The sequence below is a fragment of the Melozone crissalis genome, unplaced genomic scaffold, assembly GCF_028551555.1.
Source record: "Melozone crissalis strain CALT ecotype California unplaced genomic scaffold, PUWL_Pcris_2 ptg000016l_1, whole genome shotgun sequence".
In the NCBI taxonomy this organism is placed as follows: Eukaryota; Metazoa; Chordata; class Aves; order Passeriformes; family Passerellidae; genus Melozone; species Melozone crissalis.
Window position 1 is genome coordinate 56,294,169 of NW_026535794.1, and position 26,187 is coordinate 56,320,355.

At 41.1% G+C, this 26,187-nt stretch overlaps 1 protein-coding gene across 2 annotated transcripts in view; it reads left to right on the plus strand.

Moving 5' to 3' along the window:
* Nucleotides 1-6,679: 6,679 nt before the first annotated feature.
* RAMP3 (receptor activity modifying protein 3) overlaps nucleotides 6,680-26,187 on the plus strand; it is a 42,193-nt gene continuing 22,685 nt past the window's right edge. Inside the window, exons 1-2 of one of the 2 annotated variants that reach the window (XM_054273772.1) lie at nucleotides 6,680-6,847; nucleotides 24,580-24,609. In XM_054273772.1, the coding sequence (XP_054129747.1) occupies nucleotides 24,591-24,609 (19 nt within the window). In that variant the 5' untranslated portion in view covers nucleotides 6,680-6,847; nucleotides 24,580-24,590. Of the gene's footprint in view, nucleotides 6,848-7,174; nucleotides 7,280-24,579; nucleotides 24,610-26,187 lie in introns of those variants that run through there. The other variant, XM_054273771.1, reaches the window with a different exon arrangement.

The window sequence follows — 26,187 nt, forward strand, 5'->3', positions numbered from 1 at the left end:
AATTCAACGGTTCCTTAATTTGTTTTAAAAAGCTCTGATCAGATTTGTTCTTATCTCAATCCTCCAGGTACTGCTGAAAGTGTCTGTTGTGGTTTAACCTCAGCCAGCAAAAGTCGTGTAGCTGCTGCCTCGCTACCCTCACCCCAGTGGAAAGAGAATTGGAAAGAAGAGGCAAAGTTCCTGGGTTGAGATGAGAACAGTTTAATAGCTCAAACAAAATACAATATACTACTCCTTCTACTGATTGTAATTGGAAAGAGAGACAAGGAGCAATAAAACCCAATAGAAACAAGTGATGCACAGCACTATTGCTCACCACCCACTGACTGATTCCCAGCCCATTTCCCAGCAGTGATCCTCCCCTCCTAGCCAGCTCTCCCAGGTTTATATACTGGACAGGGTGTCCTATGGTCTGGAATATCCCTTTGGCCAGTTTGGGTCAGCTGTCCTGGCCATGCTCCCTCCCAGGTCCTTGTGCAGCTCCTCACTGGCAGAGCACAGGAACCTGAAAAGCCCCTGGCTCAGGGTGAGCACTGCTGAGCAACAGCTGAGCCATCGGTGTGTTATCAACATCAGTCTCACACTGAATTCTAAACATCACACTAAGCTAAGAAAAAACTAACCAGCAAAGAAAAAACTAACTCTATCCCAGCTAAAACCAGGATAGATCCTTTTATTTATTTCTTCCAGAAAGGAAGAAATATAACAAGGAATCTATTAAGGAAAATTTATTCATTTAAGAAATGAACTTTCTGTCTCAAACTATGAACCCAGCATTCATCACAAGCTCAGTCATAGGCTTTCATTCAGAATTAGAATAGCAGTGTTCTGAAGAGTAGACAAAAAGTTAACAGTGATGGTTCTGATAGACAAAGAGTTGGGGCATAGATATTGTCTTTTAAAAGTAGTTGCCTAATTTACAGTGTGAACAGGTTTTGATTTTTTGGTTAAATATTTAGGATTCTTTTTCCCCCCCAACATGCCCTTTAGGCACTTTTGGGGAATTGTGATTATGTACTATTATTATTATTATTATTGTTGTTGTTGTTGTTGTTGTTGTTGTTGTTGTTCTGGTTGGAATCTCACATTTATTTGAAGCTATAGTGTATGATGAAGGCAAATTACATTCTTGCGATAGCAGTGTGAAAAAACCCCTACCTTCAATGTGTTCAACACTGACTTTACTGTGAACTTGAAATCTTGGTCTGACTCTTGGGCTGTGGGAGATTTCATATTTTCTGATAGGTGCCACTTCCTCTAGAGCAGCATTGTAATATGCCTGCTAAGATCAAGCAGCAAATTCCACCTGAAATCATTGAGTTGCAACTCAGTAGCTGACATAGTAGTTGAAACTGTCAATTGTGCATGTGGACCAGTGGTACACTACCTGGTGTGCCTGTTGTCCACTTACTCACATCCTTCCTCTGATTTAGAAATCTCTGGAAACAATGACAAAGAGCACTTTTGCTCATCTATGTTATTTGTTCACTTCCCTTACATGGAAAAATTTAGTATCTAGTAAATTTGTTATGGGAACTCTTGTTATCTCACTTTTTTTAATCTTTTCTAAATTTAAAGCAAAAAGAAGTGATGATAAGAAGAGATCCTTCCATAAGATGAAGATCATTCTACTGTTAGAGTCAAAAATACTGAGACATGTTCACAGCAATTCAATTAAATATGAAGGGCTACATATTCTGTAAAGTGAAATTTTTGATGAACAAGGCCTTTCATAAAAAGTAAGCATTTGAAAAGATAGTGTTTCCTTTCTTCTATCATTTATACTTTCATTTGAGGATTGATATTATTTCCTGTTAACTAATGCATAAATACACACTTTCCTTAATAATAGGAATTTCCTTAAAGTTTATGTTGGTTTTCTGTGAATCAGAGATTGAGCAAACCAGTCCCAGCAGCCTACACTGCTGTTTGATATAGGGCAAATGTAGTGAGTGGTACCAGATAAATCTGCAACCCACTGTTCCCACCTGTGCCCTGTTCTTATTTTTGTGCTGCCCCAGATGTTTGAGAAACATCATTTTTTCAAATGAGAGTTGTGGTCACTTGTCACACTGAGATACCCTCTATCATTTGAGGCCAGCAGAACCTGAGCAGATGCTCTCATTTCTGCAAATGCAATAAACACAATTAAACCTTTAACTGATACACTTGTAAATGCAAATGGTAGTTCCATTTCTATGTGAGGGAAATAACTGGTTTCCTTTACTGAAATCATTTGAAGGGAATCCCAAGACATGAAAGTATGTGGTGAAATAGTGAAAGAACCCTTGTGAATGGATACATTTGCAACCCTGGACAAATTATGAAAGAGATGGAAAACACAACCAATGGTGTCTCTGAAACACCACCTTTCTTTCCTCCCTTCCCCTTTTTAAATGGCAGTGACAATCAGTGATGTTCTTCAAGCACACTGCCAACAAACTTTCTCCAATTTTCTCATTAGTAAGTGGAAGTATTTATTGTGCATTTCTTCCAAGTCAGGAGTAAGGGAGGTAGTACTAATAAAGTGAATGCATGATGAAGGGGAAGCTCTCTGGGTCCTCTCCTCAAGTAATGGAAGTTAGGGCTCTGCACCATGGCACTCTGAGGGAAATTGGTCAAGTAGAACAGCATGAGGTGATATTTGTGTCTGCTTTCACATTTTAAGCAATTTGTAGCAAATGCTGTGAGATGTGTCAGTGAAAGAGGTGTGAGTGTTCTGTGCATGAACTGGGGTTGCCTTGGGGCTGTAAAGATGACAAGATTAAAATAGGATGATTCGTTATGATTTACTATAGTAATATCTTCCATTTTATATAGTGCTGCATTTTTCCATGGAATAGAGATTTATGGAATTTCTCATTTAAGAAGTATTCTAGGATCTGTCTTGCTCAGCCCTAAAGCCATTCATGCACCTAAGAAGTACAATTAGTATGTTTCCATATAAGGGGATGCTGGTGCAGAACTGCACTGATCAGAGTCCACATGTGGAATCAGAAATCTTGTGCTCAGACTGAACTCGAATAGGGTTTGCTGCTTTCTATTGCAGTAGATTTTTGTTACTGTCTCACCAATCTCTGTGGAGTCAGCTGAGTTCTGATGGTTATAAAATGATCCTTGAATGCTCCTTCAGATGTATCTCAGCTTTCATCTCTATAAGATTTTGTTTGAAAATAAACTCTAACAGTGTTAATATTTCTAAAAGGAAAAGAAAACCCAACTCAACAGTATTTCTTCAACTTAGCTTCTTGTATCTTTCTCCCTGATTTTCTGAGTTATTTCTCAGACACAACCATGTATGGGATACATACAGTCACCAGTGGTCTTGGGATACTCTTTTTGGTAAAAGAACAACAGATAGGAATGAGCAAGACATCCCAGTTCCTAGATACTTGCACTTGGGTTTTGCACTGCTGGCTGTAAAACAAGGGGTGGGTGCCTCGGTGGAGGATCCTTGATGGTGGAGATTCTCTCCAGAAGAGGGAAGAGGCATTTGCTATCATTCCATAAAACTTGTCTGCTTTCCCTTGACCTGCATAATGACACTTGTGTAATTTTTATTTGGTAGGTGTTGGTGTTGATGGCATAGGGTACAGAAGTACCTTGTTTTCAGTGTGGGTTTTTTTTGTTTTTGTTTTGTTTATTTTTTTTTTTTTTTACTCAAACAATTTACTGTACTAGAAACTAGTATGGAAACAGAGTAATTGCATATTCCACTTCCTCCAAACAAAGCCCACATGCTGTCCACTGGGAAGGCTGTCATGTCAGAGGTAGGTATATAAAATAAGAGGTGCTTAGAGGTCCTAGAGGTGCTAAATATTCACAGCTCAGCACTTTTGAAATGGTCTGAAATATGTGAACACTCCCTAGATGCTCTGAACATAGAAACCCTGCTGAAATCACAGAGCACAACCATACATGGCTTAAAATTTAAGCTTTAGAAGGCTGGCAAAATATTTGTGTACTTCTGTATTCCATGACTGCTCTTATGTTAAAAAGTCTCAGATCTTTACATTAAAAAATTGTTCTTTTTTCTCCTCCTTCACTTCAGGTAATATAGGTGTAACGAGTTTCAGCTCATCGGATCTGACTGATGTAAACTAAATTTGGGTATTATGTGCAGTCAGTATACCACAGTGAGGCCTTTGACTCACAGAAAGAAGTTGTTTTTTAACTGGGGTGTGTGTTTTATCATGCTTATACATTTCTATATTGATGGTAAAAAGACAGGAATTATTTTAATAACCTGCAGATCCTTTTTTTTTTTTTTTTTAAATTTCTGGAGCAGGAATGGCATGCTTCCTGGAGCACTAAATAGGAAGGATGACCTACTTTAGTTAAAAACCACAGGCGAACTGAACCTACTTTTTCAAAGCAATCCAGGAAGCAATCCCATTAAAACATGGTCTTGAAATCTTAATGTGCTTTTTATACAAAATTGCTGTGCTAGGAAGAGCTGAAGAAAGCTTTCATCTGACACTGGGCAAAGTCCCTCCATACGGGCAAGCAGCCCCTCTCTCTGGTCCATTTGCGAGGTGACAAGGAAAGGCAATGTTGTTTTCTGTAGCAAAATGTCTTCAGCTTTTTCCTAATTTTTTTTCCAGTTTCTGTTGAATCAGTTAAATTCTGGAGCAAGAAAGTTTATTACCTTATCCTGCACCATTCTGAACCTTGTAATGCAGGCAATAATACCTGTCCTGAGCAGCTTGACTTCTTTCATGTCTTCTCACCATGGACTCCCCAGGAACTTGCCATACTGAAACAACTACCTACATGTCTACTGCTATATTTTCTTTTACTCAGTGTCTTGTCAGCAGATTTAAGTGTTTTAGAAAATACCTGAAGTAATGTGATTGCAGCACTGTCTTCAGGATACCTAAGAAGGTGTCAGTGTGATCTCTGAAGGCTGTATGTCTGGAAATTAAAACAGACTATGGTTCTGAGGTCACTCTTAGTGTCTGTGTCAGGGGTGGGATTCAGAGCTCTGTACAAAGGGCAAAGGGCATTTACAAAATTTCTTATTTGAAGGTGAATTGGATTTCTGCTACTGGCGTAGGTACATGATGCTACCGAGGCAGATTTGCAGAGCAAAAAAGGTTGTTTGCAGTCATTCTGGAGCGAATCTGTTCACATTACTGCAATACAATGGGGCTGGGGGGAGTAGGCAGTCTTACTGAAAAACTGCAAACTGCCAAAGATTTTTGAACCATCTTGCTGACCGTTCTAATGCTGTCACTGTTTTGTTCAAGTGTGAATCAGACTTACTCATTTTAAACCACATTGCTGCAGATATCACCTAGCACAGCTGGCTTGTGATCCAATGAAACATGCTGCATTAGTGCATTTACCTATAAATTCTATCTATTTATTCTACCTCAGAGGTACCATTTGCAGCTTTAAACTATGTGCTGCAAGCACAAAATGGGAAGTACGTACTGAATCTTGAGAGTTGGAAGAAGCAACACTCACTTTGCCAGTTTTTCATCTGAAACAGGCGAAGAAAACAAATGCAATTGATGTAAAAATACCTGTTAGTATTATCTCCATGTGTGTTACAAAAATATTGCCTTTTTACTGTATAAAATACTGTACTTTTAAACATTTTAAACATATAATATTGCATATAAAGCATGATGCTTAACCTCCTGGAAATCAGTCTAAATTATTGAAAATACTAACTGTATTTTCAGATTTGCAAGAAATGGAATTTGTGATGGAAATCAAGATCGTACAGTTGGAAAGGATGCTATAGATGGTATAACAAGTCTGTGGTGTATGTGCCTCCACGCTTGTCACTTTGCTGCAGCTCCTTCTGGCAGGGGCAGCTTGCAAACACTCCTTGCAAAACAGAAATGGCAGCCCCTCTGCTGAAGGATGATCTCCCTGAGCTATGGTTTATTTATGGTTTATGGCATTTTACAAGATTTGCTTCCAGCCAAGTGGAAGAAGTGGTGCACAAGTGATAGGAGGTTCATTCTAAATGACACACATAAATATCTGCAGAGTTGTTTCAACATTGGATTCCCAGCCTTCTCTGTGGTTTCCAAAGTTTTCAATTTCCTTCAGCATAAATCAGACAAAGGTTGTGTACTTCAAACAGTGGTTACAAAGGCACATGTTGCATAATTCTGCTCCTGTGTTGGGGTCCCACTCTCCAAAAGTGTTTGGAGCACTGTGCTAGGCAAGCACACAAAGTGAACAACCTGACTGATACATAAAAGTACCCTTCGTTCTTGTGTGTGGCTTGAAAATATCTTTTGAAATTTGAAATTGTATGGTACATTTGGCCTTTAATAATGGCAGCGATTTAATGTTCTACTAAAAGGCCATTATTGAGGTGGAGTGTCCATGTACCCAGAGGAGCAGTCTGGGTTTTTGTTACTGAGCAATACTACTATTTTTAGGTAAGAAAAGTTGCCTTTAGCAGCTTCCCAGTCTGGCGTTTCATGATGGAGATGCTAATTTCCTAGAGAGAGAGCTCCAGGAACACAGCCTTTAAATATTGATGAAAATCAGGAGCTGTACCATCTCTGAAAAGAGACAGACAAAGACGAAATTCAACATAAAAATACACTTAGCATCTTAGAGCTCCAGGCTGCTCTGGGTCTGTGCGGGGTCAGGCCACCTCACTGCCATGTTCAGCTGTAAATATTGAGCACACCAACACGTCGGTGCCATGCAAGGGCTGCAGGTGGACTAACACAGGCGGCCCTCCAGCTCCTCATGCCTTCACCCTCACCGCCAGGATGTTGTGATAAGAGGAGAAAAGCTGCTCTGGCTCCCAGGCAAGAGGTGAAGAGTTCCTGACTCCCTCGGACACTTAGGACCAGAACCTTCCCCGTGCAGGGTAGGTACCTTTCCCCAGGCAGCCACACAGACCGATGGGTCGGCAGCGGCACCGCTCCTGCCGCGGCTGTTGGGGGAGCAGGAGGCACGGCCGCGCTCCCGTGGCCACACGCAGCCCACGCTCACCCGTGCCCGGCCCCGCTCGGCCCGGCCGCCGAGCCCGCCCCGCCGCCGCTGGGAGCTCCCGGGGGCGGGGGAGCCGCTCCCCTGCGCGCCCGCCCCCGCTGCCGCCGCCGCCCGGGGCTGGACGCCGAGGCATGAGGAGGAACCTCCCCGGCGGGCGGGCTGAGGCGGGTTCGGGCCCTGTGCGGCTGCGGACCGGCCGCTCCATGCGGGCTCCGTTCCCCCCGGTCGCTCGCCGCCGCTGCCGCCCGCGCCGGGATGGAGGCGCAGGGCAGCCGCCGGCGGCACCTCCCCGTCCTGCTGCTCTGGGGTAAGTGGCTGGCGGGGCCGGCCGGGGACGTCCCGGCAGCGTGCGGTGCGGCTCGCCGCTACCGCCCCGGGACTGCTGCAGCGGGACCGGCTGGGCATCCTCGCATGTGCGCGGGCCCCGAGGGCAGTGCTTCAAGCCGGGGCGTGGGGCTGAAGTTCGGGGAAGGAGCGCCCCCGCTGTGGCTTGAGCATCGCTTTGGGAGGGGGTCTCCGGGCGTCCCTTTGCCGGCGTGTTGGGACGCAGCGGGGATCGCTTTCCCTCCGGGGCTCTCCGTTCCGAGCACAGCGGCGGCTTCGCAGTGGGAGCATTCCGGACGCGCAGCGGGGCCGGGCGCTGCCTCGGGGCCGCCGGTCCCCTTCAGCATCGCGCCGACGTCGCCGAGGGGAGTCCTCGAACAGGGCGTCTAAGCCCCAGGGAAAACTTCTCGCCTTAGTCAGGCTTTCCGTCTTGGATCCCACTCGGGTTTTGGGGAGGTGTGTTTGGCTGTTGGGGAAGGTTTTTTCCTGCAAGACTGAAGGACTCGTTCTGTTAGAGTGGTTGAGTTCCAAGCACGTAGTTATCAAGTTATCAAGTGCAGGTATCCTTCAGACACTCTTAGAGTGCCTCGGCTGCTAGAAAAACTATTTTATTGCTCCTTGTCAGGTAGATTGTTTTGGGGCTCTCAGATTTAATGTCTTGCAGTCATCTAAAGTTGCCAGAAGTCGGCTCTGATCATCTTCACTCAACACTAAACTGAGAGATACAGTTGATTCCCTGTGAGTCACACTTAAGGGACAAAAATTCAGGCCTGGTACCTTTAGAAGATGTATTTGAGGACTTCAGGACTTTGTTTGCTATTTTAGACCCTTTCCAAAGTACAAAACTGGTAAACACTGCATGTATTTCTATGGAAAAACCCACAAACAAATAGACAGTATTGACAGTGTTCAGTAGCATCACCCTTAGCTGGTCTGTTGAAAGAATGGCATGTCACATGCACAAGTTTCTGATTCTCTGTGGCTTGAGGACTTCTAAAATCTTACCTTAGTTGCTCAGATTTCTGTTACTCCTCAGCTGAAAAGGAATAAAGAGATGGCCAGCACTTGTCTTGATATGTGAAAGATGTATGCAATCTTGAACGTAGGGAACTAGGCAATAATCTTTTTGTATGGGGAGACTTTTTGATGTTATGGTGTTTTTTGCAAAGAAGAATTCCCCACTGGAGATATATTTTCAGAGATTTACTAGAGTGAAGGACAGTGTCCCTGTGGCTCAGGAAGCTACAGACAGACATTTTTCACCAGAGAGGCACAGATAAATCAATTGTGCTAGATATTTTTAACTGTGCTAGTTCCATTCTTAATAGAATAACACACACACAAAAGATTTTAAGAATATCTGTAAACTGATAATACATTACTTTTGCTTGGAATTGGAAGGGTAGATATAATCAAGGACTAATGAAATGAGATTGATTTCCTAGTGGAAAAACCTTAAGAGTTCTAGGATGTGAAATTAAGGGTTTTTAATAAGAAAAGCATAACGTGGTAGAAAACTAAATTTCTTTTTTGGGAATACAAATACAGTTTTAAAACTAGTTATTTTGGAAGAATTTTTACTTTAATTGAATGATCATTCATAATTCACACTTCTTTTGATGAAGGGGAGAGCTGTGACCTCTGCCATTTAGGTGAAACTACCATTTCTCAGTGTTGAGCTCACTGAAGGCAGTGGGAAGCCTGTCTGGGTGGGGTGTGGGACTGTTCTGTAACCTCAGGTGACTACTTTCTGGATCTTTCTGCCTAGGATTCTTGACACATTATCTCTATGCATAACTACTTGTGGTGTTGTCCATCCTTAGTGAGGATGGCAAAAATGCAGTGATTGTAGGAGAAGTTGGATTTGCTGAGTGTGGAGGGGAAACAATGCATCAGCTGAGGTACTTGGTACACAGGCATGCCATCAGTTCTGTGAAGTGCAATAGCATCCAGAATGGGGCAGAGCTGGAAACACCATCTGTCAGGTGAAATCTCTGATTTGCCTAGCAGAGCTGTAGATACTTTGAAGACACCTACTGACTTAAGAAATAATCTAAGAAATAGTGTTGTATTTACCATCATACCAAATTCTCTTAACTATACTTCTACGTATGGAAACTAGGTAAGAAGAAACGTAAGGGCTTGACCAGGACTTTTAGCAAAGTGGTTTTTTTACACAGGTCATGGTTTTGGAATCCCTGCCCAAATGTTTCTCCTTCATTCTTTATGTAAAACCTGCATTTCAGTAGTACTACTTGTATTTTGTTGCCGCAGGCCTCCAGTCGGGTAATAATTAGCATTGACTCCATGATTTGGGAAGGCTGATCAATCACTTTATTCTACGATATCATGCCATATCATCTTATACTATACTGTACTTATTAAGAAACTCGTAACCCTTGCAGACAGTCTGATACAGCTCTGACCTACTTGGTCTATCCATCCAAACACCATCACCAGTGGCTGATTAAGAAATCGGCCTTTGGTAAACAATCTCCATAACACATTCCACACAACAGGTGCAGCACGTGGAGGTACGAATTGTTTCTCATTCTTTCCTCTGGTCTTCTCACAGCCTTCCCCAGGAAAATGCCTGAGGAAGTCTGTTGCTCTCTGAGGCCAGAGAGCTGCTGTCACAGTATTTGAGTTAAAAGATGCTACCAGAGTAAAGCTGGGTATTTTTTAAATTCTAGAGTAATCTTTCTCAATATATTTGTATAAACGTACATCAAGAGAGATGGTGTGACCCTTATCTGGAGCAGTTCTTGTATGCAGATTTCAAAGATAGTAGGTTTTTGCATTTCATAACGCTGTTTGCACAGAGGCTAGCCAAGCTTAGTGCTTTGGTCACAGGTGAGCAGCTGAACAGTTGGAAACAGCCTCGTCCCAATTACATTTTTACTTTCTGTTTTAAAGACTATACCTCATCTGCAAACAATAATGAAAAAACTGTGTATAAAAGTCCAAATTCTCTAAGGTCCTGAGCTCCCCTTGTGTGAAACATGGCATATGTAAGTCCTGAAGAGTTTGGATTCCAATGATAGAAAAAAAATATCCAACAGGAAACAATTTTAGCAGGTTAAAGTTTGAAAACAAAATCAAAGGTTTTTTTTCCCCATTATTTTCTTATGAATATCATGCTGTTCTGCAGCTGCAAAGGGTGGAACAAAGAAAGGGAATACCGTCGTAGGAGTTCTGAATTTAATAGACCGAGGCAAGTGTGTGTGGGTAAAACAAATAAACCTTTGCAAAACGGAACATCTTATTCTGAGACCAACCACAGAGTTCTAACTAAAACACTTCTCTACCAAAATGATGCTTCATATTCTAAAGATGCGATTGTCCACACAAGGCAAGCAGGAAGACAGGCAGCAGACCCCACCAACATCCATCCTGAAAGCAAAGAGTCTGGTGTAAATACAGCCTGTGTTCCGATTTGCTGTTGGATCCAGGCATTCCTCTCACCACCCTTCACTCTGTTTGTGTCTCCTAATTCTTGTATTTGGGAAGGTGTTGATTCTTTCCTAAGATCTACGTGTGCAACAAGGGACAGGTTCACACCAGTTCCCTTGAGAGGGTGAATGGCAGGACTGTCCCTGTAATGTCAAACGGACTGCAGGTGGTAGCACAGAGCACTGAATGCTCTCTCCAGCTCCAGCTTGGTCCCAGGCCTCAGGAGGAATGGCACTCCATTTTTAAGGTAACTCCAGGCTTTTAAACCCTGATTTTCTGCAATGAGATCCAATCCTGGAGACCGTTTAGCTAATGTAAACTCTTGCTCCTAAATTAGTAAGATCTTGCTATCTACATCCTCATTGAGGTTTTAAATACCTTTGGTGTCACAGGACTCTGCCTGTAGGTTTGTTTTGCCTATGAAGCAAATCTCAAGAGACTATGTAGTGGAGACTGACTTCTACACTGAGATAGGCAGGTGCTGCTCTAGGTGCAGATACACACAAAGTGCACGATTTGAAGGAAAGGGTCTCGAGCTGAGCTCAAGGGGAGCTATGGGAGGTTTTGCCAGTTGAGTTGTGTTTAAACATTGCACCGCCGGTAGTTTTTTGTACCATTTGTGTTTCAGTTTCTCCCACCTGTCTACTGGTCACTGAGATGATTCGTTGCTTGAGTTGCAGATGAATCAGTTTCCAGTTTGCCTTACCAAGGAAAAAAATGGAATGAGCGGTCTCTTACAGAACACCATTTGCTACCATCTGTGTCTTGGCTATTGAAATTACTACTTGAGAGACGCTTGAAGAAAGCAAACTCTGTTTTCATTTGGGGCTCAGAGAGATTAATTTTCACAAGTATAATGAAGCCTGTTTTAATTCACACCCTTTTAGTTTAGTGAAAGCTGTTACATGAACCATTTTATTTCGGAACAGAAATTTAGAAGTGTATTATTTTGTGTTTTATGGAAACAGCCTGTATTTTTTCTGAAATAAGAATCTCTTCACAGCTAGGCTTTCATTGAAATAAACTGGAAAATGTAAATGGAAAAAAAATCACATTATTTTAATGTGAATATATATGTAGAGCAACCTGAAAGCTTCTTGAAGGACTCTTTTGTGAAAATGTGCAAGTAGTAGGAAAGAAAGGAGTAGCAAAGTGGAATAGGAGAAAGGTGCCCTTTCAGAAGTTTTTAGTCTTAATCTCCCATCATATGTTGGCTTCCTTGAAACCAGTCTGAAAAGAGGAGACAGCTTTTTTCCTTGCTAAAAACCTCAAAAGAAAATGCAGTGGCACTATTAGAAATGGTTTGAAGGGTGGAGAGGATTCCTTGTTCTCTTCAAAGCAGCTTAACATGATCTACCATATTGTCTTGGATGAGTGGCATGCCTGCATAACAGCCCTTGGCCTCAGTTTGTCTCCAGGAAAACAGAATTTTGCCTGTATGGAGACAGATTGATGGCCTTCTGCAGATGGGGTGTCACTTGTTCCCCTATGATCTGAGCCAGAGGGACTCTCACCTGAAGAGGAAGATGTGGTAGGTGCTGCTGAGACAATAGCAGAGCACCAGGCTGATGAAAGCACATCTTGTTTGCATCTAACCAGGTTAAGCTGGGTGAGCAAAGGACTGTGCTGAAGCACTGGGCCCTACATTAAAGCATCTGTCTTAAGATTTTCACACTCTAATGAATGTGACTAATTTGCCTTTATTTTGCAGAGCATTATCTGTGGTCTGTGTCAGAATAAGTAGTGTAATTAACATTGTCCTGTAATGACTGTCACTTACTGTGTGAAATAATTTTGTTTCCAAATGTCACAAGTGACAGATCACTTTTGCATCCTTTTGTGTCCAGAGAGATTCATCCTAGAGACTCTAATAGTTGTAAAATATTATTTCATTGTTGTTATTGTGTCAAAAGACATAGTTTGAGGTTTGACAGGGTGTGCAGCCTTTTTTTGGTTGGCCCTCCTGCCTTCAGCAGAAAGGGGGCCAATTTCACAGCTGTGAAATGTTGTGAAGAGATGGAGCGATACTGGAACAGGAAATGGAGCCTTATAGAACTCATTCAAGTGGTCATCATTAGGACACAAAGCTCAGGTTTCTTCTGAGACTTCAGCATTTGGACTTCAGTTTTGATCTGTCATCTTCCCTCTTGCTCACGCTCTGTGACTGGCTGTTCACCTGATGCGGCCGCTTGCGGTCGGTGTTGTCTGAGGAGCTGTCTCTGGGCTACCCAGACACACATTCTGCAGCTGTGGGGTGGAGGTGGCCTTTGCTTGAAGGGGATCTCAGCCTTCATGTCAGGGTTTTGCTGTCTGGTAGCCACAGGGCGCTTGGAACAGATTTTCTGTTTATGCTTGTTTTCGGCAAGCGACTGCAAGTGTAATGCTGTCTCTCCGCATCTCTTGAGTTCATGAGCTGTTCCAGCTTTACTCCTCAACGATCTCCATGTACCAAGAACATAACTAGTCCAATTTAATATTAGAAGAGGTTTCTTTAAATGTGTTTAGCCATGTGTATTGTAAACTAACACTGATACACTGTGTAGTGTAAACTAACACTGATAAAGCATTAAGCTTATGTTTTCAAGAGAAACAGGAAAAATGAATTTTTCTTTTTCAGTGAAAAGATGCTCAAAGCCTTTATTTCCATGGGGTTGTCAATTGTCATTCAGTATGTGTGAAATTGCCTCTATTCCTCTTTTATTTTTAGCTAGCACATCAATATTTAGTTTTATTATAAGCTATGTCTGTATTTCACGCGAAGTCAGAACTTACTGTATCGTGTTAAAAAATAATGTAAATCTCTTACTTTTGACAGTGGACCTAGGTAAATTTGCATTCAGGAATGGTGACCTTTGCCATTAGTAAATGTGGCTGCTGAACATAATTGCAGGGCTATGTTTGGGGTGGGAATTTTTTACCATGAAACACTTAGTGATGCACAATGAAGTAGAGAAAATATTGCTGGAATAGCCATTGGTACAGTTTCTATTTAACTGGCTCCAGTGTAAACCAGAAACAGCAAAAAAGTCTGAGCATTGCAAAGTAAAAAAAATTAAGCTTCTCAAAATACTTGTTTTCTTTCTGTACTTCAAGATTTTTTGGAAAGAAATGTTAGTGCTTTTTTCTTGGATTTAAATATTTTTAAAAATTGGGAGAGGAATCTCTCTCTGTGAAGTAATGTGATATCTTAGACTTCTTATTTTCAGTGAGTTTTAGTTAAGGTGGGTTCTAACTCCTCTTTGTCTTACCTTCCTGATGGAGCAGTACAAAATGGGTGGAATGTGTACGGCAAGACCATAAGGATGCTTGTTGCTATATGGCTCACGCTGTTCTGTGCCAGATATGCCTGTGCAATATTTAGGTTTTATTTTCCTCCCACTACTTCATACTTTATCATGCAGTGATTCAGAAAACAAAAACTTATCAAAGCACTAAAAAGTGTTGGTAGGAACAATGTAAAATAAACACCTCTTGCAGGAAATGGGGGATTCTTGCAGTCATGAAATGTACACTAGAAATCTTTATGAAGAGTATCTGCCTTGAAGTAGATGTTCTAGGCTTAGTCTATAAATTGTTGTAAGACCTTCTTCACCTTGTTCTACAGGAGATCTGGAAGATGTGAGGGATTCCTTCTGGTGTCACAGTGTACCACTCCACAGCTGTATAAATAAATTAAGCTCTTTGTAACTTCATGAGTGAAAGTATTGTTGACACTTTTGCAAAACTAGAGGGAAGGGAGTACTCATGTATTCTCCTTTTTAGTTATTTCTTGCATGATTTCAAAATCCTTAGGATTTCCCTCAGGCTTTAGGTGAAAAAATTTGTCATATGGGAGCAAAGCCACAGAAAATCGCAACCTTAGAACATCTCTAAGGCTGTGAAGCTAGGCAGATTTAGGTAAACTGTTTCACGGGCTGATCATGTCGGAGCTAAGCAAACCCTGATCTATAGGTGAATACAGAGAATAACCAATATTGTTTAGTTGAATCTGCTGTTGGCCAAGGCCGAGCCCATCAGTGGCAGTGGGAACACTTCTGACATTGCATATTTATGATGGGGAAAAAAACTGCTGCAGGAGAGCAGATAGAAGCATGGAGTGAGAACATGTGAGAGAAGCAACTCTGGAGAGTGCAAAAGGAGGGGGAGGAGGTATTGCAGGAGCCAGGGCTGAAGTTCCCCTGCAGCCTGTGCTGAATACCAGGGTCAGGCAGCTGTGCCCCTGCAGCCACTGGAGGATCTCACGGTAGCAGAGATCCACCTACAACCCCTGGAGGGGCCCATTCCCAAAGGAGGCTGTGGCCTTGTGGGAAGTTTGCAGGCTCCTGGCAGGACCTGAGACCCAGAAGAAGGACCCACGCTGGAGCAGTTCATGAAGAACTGCAGCCTGTTGGGATGACTCATGTTGGAGAAGTTTGTGGAGGATTGTCTCCTGTGGAAGGGATACAGCACTGGAGAAGGGAAAGAGTATGAGGAGTCGTTCTGAGGAGGGAGGAGTGACAGAGACAATGCGTGATGAACTGGTTGCTGCCCGCATTCCCCATCCCCCTGCACTGCTCCAGGAGGAGGAGGAGGTAGAGAAATTAGAAGTGAAATTATGCTTGGGAAAAAGAGAGAGGTGGGGGGAAGGTATTTCAAGAATTGATTTTTATTTCTCATTAACATACTCTGATTTTAATTGGCAATAAATTAAATTTATTTTACCCTGTTGGGTCTCTTGCCCATGATGGTAGCTGTTAAATGATTCCTTCCTGTCCTTGACCCAATAGTGTTTAATTATATTTTGTCTCCTCCTGTCCAGCTGAGGAGGTGGTCTGTAATAGAGTGGCTTGATAGGCATCTAGTGGAATGATTTACTCCAGTAGATTGGCCTAAGTAATCTTCTATGCCAGAATCCACTGCTTTGCAGTTTCCCCTATACCTGTATACACCTATGAAAAATTACGATATAGAGGGATCATGCTGCCATGCAAGGATCTGTTTTCAGTGTTTATTCCTTGGAGCAAGGGTTTTGTTGTGAAAAGCCACTCACACCTACTATGATCAGGTACATGTAAAGCAGTATAAGTAGACATGTGAAGGTCAGAAGTTTTGTAAGTGTTTCATTGTTCTTATGAGTTCTTCATGGCAGCATGTAATTTAAAAGGTTCTGTGATCACGTAGGTGAGTATCCAGGGCTCTGGAACCCTGGTAGTCAATCTAGACTTCTGAAGAGAAATATCCCACATTTGGATGGTTAGGCCAACTTAATTTTTCATAGTTGACATAGAATTGAAAGAAAACATGACTTCACTGGAATCATGTTGGATGTAATGCCTCAACATGGTAACATGTAACAGCATTAGGAATCTGTGAGAGGTGTACATGCAGCATCAAGAGAAGGGGGATGTGCAGGGTGGGAATTTTTGTCATCTGGTCAGAAAAGGAAAAAATAATTTTCCCAGGCCTTCTATGATTGTAGTATCTTGATTTAAATATTCTGCCTGTCAAGGGAAGAAGGAACTTTAAATGTCTTCAAGTATCCCATGGTTTTAAACACTTCCTCAGGAGGGAGTGTGCAGTGACCCTTGTCTGTGAAATCTTCATGGGTCATTTCCCCTTCCCAAAGTTATTAAAAAAAAAAAAAAGGGTTGCTTCTTTCTTTAAATAACTTTCTTCCCAAAGTTATTAAAAAAAAAATAAGGTGGACTTCTCTTTCAGGCTACCTCACTGGAGCAAACTGAAGTCTCTATTGGCCTTGAGGGACTGGTGTTTCACACTCTTTCACAGGTGGTTAGGTATGGAATAAAGTCTATATTGTGCTTTTTTTTCCTTATTATGGGGAAACCTTACATCACATCACATTTTCTTCTGTGTTTTCCTGCCTTTTTGACTAATGATAGGCATCTGGATTGCAATAACAAGCAGCCATTAGATATATCAAATATGTGCACCCAGGTGATCACGTGATACAGTGTCAAGCTGTGTTCCTGGATGCAGATGGCCAGCTTCAGGGGCTGTCACAGAGAGATGACGTCCTTCAGTTGCTTTGGTCACATTTTCTGAGTGGTGAAATGGGTACTGACACCAGACTGCTGCTGGCTCACACTGTAGTTATGACTGATACTGGTTTCTGCTTGTGACCTTAGACAGACTTCTTACTAGTTCTGTCATTATTTCCACAGTTCATGTAAAATGGAGACCTCACTACCTCACAAGGCTGTAGTTAACCTGAAGTAGAGATGTTTAGGGGGTGAAAAAAAGATTTTCCACTTCCTTTTGTGAGAAGTGTATTTACCTGTAGTTATAAATCGTGAAGAGATGCAGTCTCATTTGTCTAGATGTTACACACTTACGTGGCAACTACTGTGTGCTGAGACTTAGAAGACCAGGTCTTGCCAGCAGAGGTTAGATGAAACCAGGAGCACAAAGCCTTTGGCAGGCCCATAGATACATGGTGAATAACAGTCTTTGCCTTATGTCCTAGGTGACACACACAGAAGTTAATTCAGTGGATTTGGGTTTGTTAGGAATGCTGTGCTTGCTTCTGCTGGCTGTAGGCGCCTCCTGATGTGTGTAATCATGTGGAGCTCTCTTCCTTCCACCCTATATCATAGAATAACCTGAGTTGGAAGGGACTCACAAGAATCATTGAAGCCCAACTCCTGGCCTTGCACAAGACAGCCCCAAGAATCACACCATGTACCTGAAGGTACTGTCCAAATGCTTTTTGAGCTCCTTTAGGCTTGGTGCTGTGACCACTTCCTGGAGGAGCCTGTTTCAGTGCGCATCCTCTAGGTAAAGAACCTTTTCCTAATAATCGACCTAAACCTTCCCTAACACAGCTTCAGGCCATTCCCTCAGGTCCTATCACTGGGCACCTCAGAAAAGAGATCAATGCCAGGCCTTTGCTTCCACTCATGAGGAAGTTGTAGACCACCATGGGGTCTCTCCTCAGTCTCCTCCATGCTGACCAAGCTAAGTGACCTAAGCAGCTCCTTGTATGGCTTGCCCCTCTCACCATCTGGACTTCAGCAAAGCCTTTGACAGTGACTCCTATAGCATGCTCCTGGAGAACCTGGCAGCCCACAGCTTGGACAGGTGCAGTCTTTGCTGGGTTAAGAACTGGCTGGATGACTGGGCCAAGAGAGATGTGGTGAACGGTGTTGCAGCCAGTTGGTGTCTGGCTCTGGTGGGACTCCCCAGGGATCAGTGTTGCACCCAGTTTAATATCTTTACTGATGATCTGGATGAGGGGATTAACTCTACATTTAGTGAATTTATGGATGACCCCGAGCTGGATGCAAATGTCAATCTGCTAATAGAAAGGCTCTGCAGAGGGATCTGGACAGGCTGGATCAATAGGTCTGAGGTTCAACAAGGCCAAGTGCCAGGTCCTACACTTTGGCCACAACAATCTCATGCAGCGCTGCAGGGTGGGGCAGAGTGGTTGCAAGCGTGTCTGGTGGAAAAGGACCTGGGGATACCGGTCAGCAGCTGGACATGAGCCAGGATGGCTGAGAAGGCCAATGGAATCCTGGTCTATATTGGAAGTAGTGTGGCCAGCAGGAGCAGGGAATTGATTCTCCCTTGTATTCAACCACACTTTGAGTCCTGTGTGAGTTTTGGGCCTCTCACTTCAAGAATGACATTGAAGTGCTAGAATGAATCCAGGGAACGGCAGTGGAGCTCATGAAGGGTATAGAGGACTCCTGTGAGGAATAGCTGAAGGAGCTGGAGTGTTTAGCCTGGAGAAAGAGAGGCTCAGGGGAGACCTTATCACTCTCTACAACTGCCTGAAAGGAGGGTGTAGCCAGAGGGGGTTGGTCTCTTCTCCCAGGCAACCAGTGACCGGACGAGAGGACACAGTCTTCAGCTGTGCCAGGGAGGTTTAGATTAGAATTTCTGGATGTTAGGAAGAATTTTTTCACAGAAAGCGTGATTTGATATTGGAATGGGCTGCTCAGGCTGTGTCACTGTCCCTGAAAAAGTTTAGGGAAAGATTGGATGTGGCACTTACTATTCTGGTGTAGTTGATGAGGTCATATGTTGGACTCAATAATCTCTGAGATCTTTTCCAATCTAGCTGATTCTGTGATCTTTTCAGTCCTCCTTTGGATGCTTTCTAATAGCTTATGTATTTTTTATGTTGTGGTGCCCAAAGCTTCACAAAGGACTTGAGGTGAGGCCACAGCAGTACAGAGTGGGACAATCACCCCCAGGACTGGCTGATGAAGCTTTGCTTTTTGCTAGATGTCATCTTTAAACTGTTTCTAATGCCACAGATTTCTTTTTAGTCTAAAAACAAATGTACTCCTCTTACCCTTTCTCAGTTTTGCTTCCTGGAAAGATGGATCTCGAGTCAAGGATCACATTTGTGTATTCTGCTTTTGTAAAAGTGTGAAAGAAGTTTACTTCAAGCAATTGCTTCTGCTCTTGGAGTATTTAGTGTGTTCACTGTCTGAAAGTCAGTGGCTATAAAAAAAGTATTTTACATTTCAGTTACATACTGTTTCATTAAAAACGTAATGGGACAGAAAAGGCTTGAAGAAAACATTGTTACGTTTCAGGTTGAGTCATGCAATTTCCAGCACAATACAGATCTTAGTGTACACTGAGAAATCCCTTCACAAGTTAGTTGTTGAACTGGTATGTTTAATTTAATTATTTATTTGATAAATTATTAGTTATTAATAAAGAAAAAATATTTTATTAAAATACTGGTTATATATTTATTTAAATAGACCATACCAGTTTCAAAGTAGAAAACCCATCCAACACTTCTAGAAGTAGACAGACTGTTCAGAAATTGTGCCTCATTCTTAATATACTGCCAGCAGTGATTTAAGAACTTCAAAAAACAATGTAAAGGACATTAATTTGTATTGCTACTCTGAAAGATTTTCAGTTGAAGCATGAGTTCAGAATAATGGTCACATTGCCTTGCAGTCACAGGAAACCTGGGGAACTCTGTACCAGCATGAGTCGGAACAGTTGATATCCTCTGATGCATTCCCTGTTGATTTCTAGTGATGAAAAGGCTTCATTTGCTTCCTCTCATGCTTTTCTTGCTCTGCAGGATGAAGACTGTAATGTTCAAAATAGTTAACAGTCTGAAATTACCTTCGCAATCTAAAAACAATAATGTAGTGCCTCAAACTGTGATAAAGTAAGATTGAGCTGCCCTTTTAGTTTTGTATTTATATTTCTATGGGTATATATGCATCTTCCGTACCATTGACACAAAGGGATAAAATGAGCATTAAAAAGAGCTTCAGCATCAAAGCTGGGCATCATGCAAAGCTGAGTTCCATGTTATGTTAGCTCTCAAGAAAACTACTTGAACACAGAGACAGATCAGTGCACCCTGCCAACTGATTTACCTTGCTCTTGCCACCCCATACGCTGAGACACATTTTTTTCTGGGCCAATTTTGAATGCAAGTGTAACACTGCTTTCAAGTGCTATATTTATTGCAAGCTTCTGTTTATTCCTGGCATCCTTCCTTTGTGTTGAGTTCCTGTCATTGCCTGTCTCTGTGAACTTCAGTTGCCTCACTTCCTTGGTTGCTTTCACACTATGTGATGTTGTTCTTGTGTCCTGTTCCCCTCTCCCCATCCCATTCCTCTTATGAAGTGTCAGAAGGACAGTTGGTAGCTGAGAACAAAAGATGACCTTCTGAGCCTTGTATATTGTGCAGAGAGTTATTTAAAGAGTGACAGGTGTTTAGTTTTTGTACCAATACCATTATTTTTCCTTTCCTTCCACTTTTATAGTGGCCTCTGGGCTTTCCCATCAAGTTGTAGGATTTCTTAGCCTTTGCAGAGTGTGTTGTGTTTTGGCCATGTATATTTGACTTGACCCCAGTAGATGAGTTTTATAAAAGGCTTTGGAAAGCAACCATGTGATGCTTGTGTTAGCTCATCTTATCCTTCTTCATTTGGACATACCCTAGTGAAATGAATCTCTTAAAATGATGAATATCCAGGAGACAGATAATAAAGAAAACCTATGCCAATTGTAACCAATTTTTTTAATGTAGTAGAATGCCTCTTGACATTGTGTGAGAGCACAGGAGAAGTAATTTCCGTGGGTAATTTCTTTTGCATTAGATACCCTGAAGTGTCTGCATTCTTGCTAGAGCACTTGTAATGGTATGGCTTGGGATTTGCATAAAAGATTGTTGAATTTAACATGATCTTTGGTATACCTGTGCAACAGGTAGCTTCATTCAACATTAAAACACCTGGAGAAACATTAGGCTGCTGTGAAATTGGCTTATTCAGTATTTCAATTGAGGTTTATAAGAAAATGTGAGTATTGAGATTTTATCAGTATGACAAATTGATATTTTATCAGTATGACAAATATATATATATATATATATATATATATATATAATATTAATAATAGAGTAATCATCTCTTGCGTATATTTCCAACAGATCATATGTGCATGATTGCAGAGCACCAATTCCCATCTCAAACTCTGGTTTTACTTGCTTTTGTGAACTGTATGTCAGGACAGTTCTTGCACAGTTATGTGCCTGCTATCAGTGAAACTTCAAGTTCTGCAGGGAGGCAGCTGTTTGGTTAGTACATAACTCCCAATTGAGATCTATCCTAATGTAGATAAATATTAGATGATGGTAATTGGCAGGATTTTCTTTAGAGATACAGAGGTAAGCTCTTGACATGAGGTATAATGTATAATAATAATGTATAATAATAATAATAATAATAATATAAAAATAATAATAATGTATAATAAGGACTTGAAGTCCTTATACATTTTTTTTGCCTATGAAAATTATGATTGAGAAAAATGAGATTTTGAATAAACATCACAAATTTTTAAAAATATGCACAATATTACACTGTTGTAATTGCTGGTTAAAAGGTGCATAGAGTAGTTTTATCTGTTAAAATAAGAATTATTCTGAGAAAGTATGGGGGCCACTCAAAATATCTTACTATATGCTGTCAGTAACAGCATCTTGCAGAAACATCCAGACAAGGGAAAATGGTAACATTTCACTCATATATTTACACAAGATTTTCAGAATTGTTCTTAAAACATGTTTGGAGAAAGGTGTAGTAGGGAGAACACATAGCAATTCATTTGCTGCTTCAGATTTATTGAAGTAGTTGCAAGACAGACATTCAGTGCTTCTTTTAAGCCTCTGGGAAAAACACCAATGAATAGTAACAGTATAAAAGAAAAATAAACATTGAGCAATACTTTTCCATTTCACAGAAAAAGCTTATATACTTGACAAAATTACAGGACAGTTACCCTCTCATATATCCCAGTTGTGAATTTATGTATGGCTATGAATCTCATTTGAACTCCTTTTTTAGTGTCAGAATGACAAAAAAGGAGAAAAATCTCATCCTAGGTCTTCACTAGAACCTCTTATTATCTGCGCTCTACTCTCCTTTTACAAAAAGGAGAGCTGTAAAAAGACAGTAGAGTAGATAATAAGAGGTTCTAGTGAAGGTCTAGGATGAGATTTTTCATATACAATGTCTTGAAGAAGGTTGTGTTTTAAAAAATGGGGTTTTTTTTCCTCAGTTTTCTTATTTTCCATTACTCTCTCCTACTTTGTTTATCTTCTCATGTTCTTTCCAAAAGCCTTTCAAACCTACTTTTCCTCATCCTTCATTTGATTATACTTGCTTCACCTTTTGCTCTGGCTCTAACCTGGTTGTTCCCTTCCCATCTGATTCTGCTGATGCTAGGGATGATCACACGTGCTGCTACCGCGTATGGAGAAGAAAAGTAAGCACTTCTTCAGGCAGCTACTACAGTTAAACCGAACCTCCTTTTATCTTCCTAAGTGTTAGTTTTGGTGGGAGTGTATGCCAACTGTTTCATTTTGGGGTCTTGGTAACACCTTTCAACACTGACGCATTTTGCTCCTTCCGTGAATCTTCTAATGAGAGACGTCGTGACATCAGTCTTCCAAGAAAAAAGCTGAGCTTGCCCCGTCTTAAAAGAGCTGCTGGAAAGTTTCTGTGCAAACTATCAAGGCCAGCAGGCCATAGTCTCCTGATAAAATCTTTTTTGAGTATCTCAGAGCAAAGAAAATAGAGGAGTGATGTGTGGTAATCTGAATGGCTATTTTACCCTTCTCTGAAGGTATCTGGAATCTTTTGGTTGAGAATAGGTGAAAAACATCCTGTGTTACTTTGTTATGACCAGATCAAAAAATGCAAAAAGCACATTTTCTTGGGGGAAGGAGGATTTGTGAGCACTGACCTGTAAGTCTTTATTCAGTATTTGGTTTTCACAGCTTTCCTCACTGATGCTTGGGGCAGTCTGGTTTATTCTAGTTGTAAACCCTCTCTTGTATTGCTGTGGTCTTGTGAGGATTACTGCAGATCTAGAGCACAGTGATACGAATTGATAGAATAAGAATTGGAGGTGCAAGTCTGTGATCTGCCAGGGGAGTACTTAGGGTATCTTTGTGCGCCCTACACTCTACCTAGAATGGATGGGTTCAGATTCATTGTAAAGCACATACTTTTAATGTGGTCTTCACTCTTCTGCGGTCAGTAAGGCACATTTTCAAATCAAGATTCAAGAAAAACAGGGAATCAATCTATTTATTAGTCCATCTGTTAATAGTCTGGAAAGAAAGTGTTCTATTTGTGAAAGAGATACAGTCATCAGGGTGTATTATGGAGTTTCATCCCTGTGTGTTTGTGGATGCATGACAATTTTCCGATGTGTGGATTCCTGCTCTTCACAGTACATTCTGGCTCATTAGTAACTAAGACAGAGATTAATGCTTTTTTGGAAGAAAAATATGTTCCTTAGAAGGATCTAAATTCTTCTCTTATGCATGTACAAAATAATTTTCAGTTAACTCAGCTGACAGCTTGGCACATCCAAATGACCATGGTCCAGATTAATGATTGGTACTGATACTTTGCTTACGTATATCTTGATTTGTTTTACTGGGGTGCCATGTATTGTATAAACAGGGAGGCACCCATCTGTTTAAAATCATTAATTTAATTTCTGATGTGTGGTTAACACTATAAAGATTTGTCAGCAATTTTATTTTTCAGTGAGACATCAAAAATAATTGAAGCCATGTCCCTCTTAGCTATTCCAAAATCCTGGGTGTGGCCGGAGCTGTGCAAACACAGTGGGCTTCTGTTAATTTAATCCATCTGGATATACTGAAAATCACTAATCAGAATGCTTCTTCTGTTGGTGTAGTCTGTTTCCATTTGTTTTCTCCTCCAATATAGCTGTTTTAGTCTAACTTCTGCATAAGAAGCTTATAGGTTTTGATTGTAATGTTTTTCAAAATGTGTGACTTCACTGTGCAAAAGCTGGAGACTTAAACACATCAACATGCTTTTAAGGAGAAGAGTACACAATTAATTATGGTTGTGTTTGCTTAACAATGAAAGGATTTGTTTTTCTCTACATGTTAGAATGTGCAGTACACCTGTGTTTTGAGTGTGTGTGTTATCTTCTTCAACTTTTTCACCCAAGCTTCTTAAGAAGCTTGAAGTAAAAACTGTCCTGTCCCTAATCCTTAATATTAGAAACTAGAGGAAGGAGTGGTATATAGAGACCCATAACAAGTCTGACTGAGCCATTTAAAGAATAGATAAAAGGAATTGAAAAACATAATGTTCTCTAAATGTTCATTATTTCTTTCAGACATATTCTTTAAGAGAACAAACTAACGTTTGAATAGGCATTTTGAATATTCTAATTCTAATTCTACATTATTATAATGTAGTTATCCTCTACTTGGCTTTAATTGCACTAATCCTTTTATAGAAGAGTGTGGAGGTATCTAAGTCATCTCTTTTTTTTTTCCCTTCCTAGTTAATGGTCTAATGACGCTTGGATTCGCAGGTGAGTCTTACCTCAAAAATTCAAGCTTTTGTTTCTGTTTTGCTAATGGTTGACCTTTGAGAAACACTTCCATCCTATCTCATCTCAATAAGTCAATTGTCATGTATTTTTTTACAACTGGTCTTATCCATTGGCTTTATGCAAGAGAGTGTTGTAGTGTTTTGTAAAGGTCATTCTCAATATATTTATACAAGATTTTCAGAATTGTTCTTAAAACATGTTTGTTTTAAGGTGCAGCCTTACAGTGATGATCAATTTGCAGAATTATCCATGATTTTGACCTCTTTTGGTCATGGATTTAGACAGAAACCCTTGTGTCATCAGATTTGGCTCAAATTACTCTGATGAAGGGTTTTTTTTTCTATGACCCTGCAAAATATTGAAATTTTAAATACAGACAAGCAGAAATACCAATGGCATGGAAAATCCATTTAAACATCCTTCTGGGAAGGGGCTGGAGTAAATTGTCAGCACACGTGACGTAGTGGAAGAAAAAATTGTGCTGTGTTGGATTTGGTTATAAATCATATGATAGCTGGTTGTTTAGAATACCCTGCCAGAAAAAGCAGCTTTGCGTAATGTTTGTCAAAGCATCAGTGCAGGATTTAAGTTGTGAGCTGTGCAATTTTTGTATGTGGTTTTGAATTCTGCACAGCTTTAGCATTCATCTGCAAGTCTGTCTGTGGAAAGTGTAACAGGTGACTGCTGCAGCTGCCCGATGAATCGACATGAACACTTAAGTAGGCAGGAGCCATGTTATCATGTTAACTTCTCATGGATAAAATTATGCTGCCATTGTGTGGTAATTTTTACCATTTTTATCACAGTAATTGTAGTTCTGACTTTTTGCCAACATGGATAAAGGCTTCATGGCAGCTTTAAGAGCACTGACAGATATGATGAAGGAGCAAGGATTAGTCCCAATGAGTGAGCCATACACCTGGAGAGGTGTACAGTCTGTAGGAAGTTGTAGACTTAATGGTTTCAGGTGCAGCATAGGCTGTCCTGTTGTGGGCCAGCTCTTGGCAAGTATGTGAAAGCAAGGTGTTTATTTGGCCAGATGAGATTTGTCATACAGCATCACGGAGAGAGTGACCACCACTAAGGAGTCTACTGTGATACCTGGAGTGAAATTGCAAGGTGCTCCTGCCCAGGCTCCAAAGGAGCCAGCTCCTTCCTGTGTGAAATGATGTTCACTCAAACCTGTTTCACAATCATATGCCTCATTTCTAATGGAGATACTCAAGCTTCTGAGTATCTGATGGCTGGGTTGTGATGTGAAGCTTGAGACCACTCATCTTGCCTTAGAGTTTGCAGTTTTCTTTACTAGATGGTAACAAATGGGGCCATGAGGACTTCTCCTCTTACCAAGCAAAGTCCTGCCTGATTTTGACCTCAGTTGGCTTCAGGCGATGTGTTCGGCTGTTACCACACAAAATTAGAACCACCAGCTCTTTTCAGCAGTGATAGGATCCTGCTTTCCAAGTAACTAATAGAAGCAAAAGAAATACCTCTTCTCCCTGGTGTAAACATGTTCTCAGTAAAATTTTTTTTAGGAGTAAATGGTCTGTTCTCCTT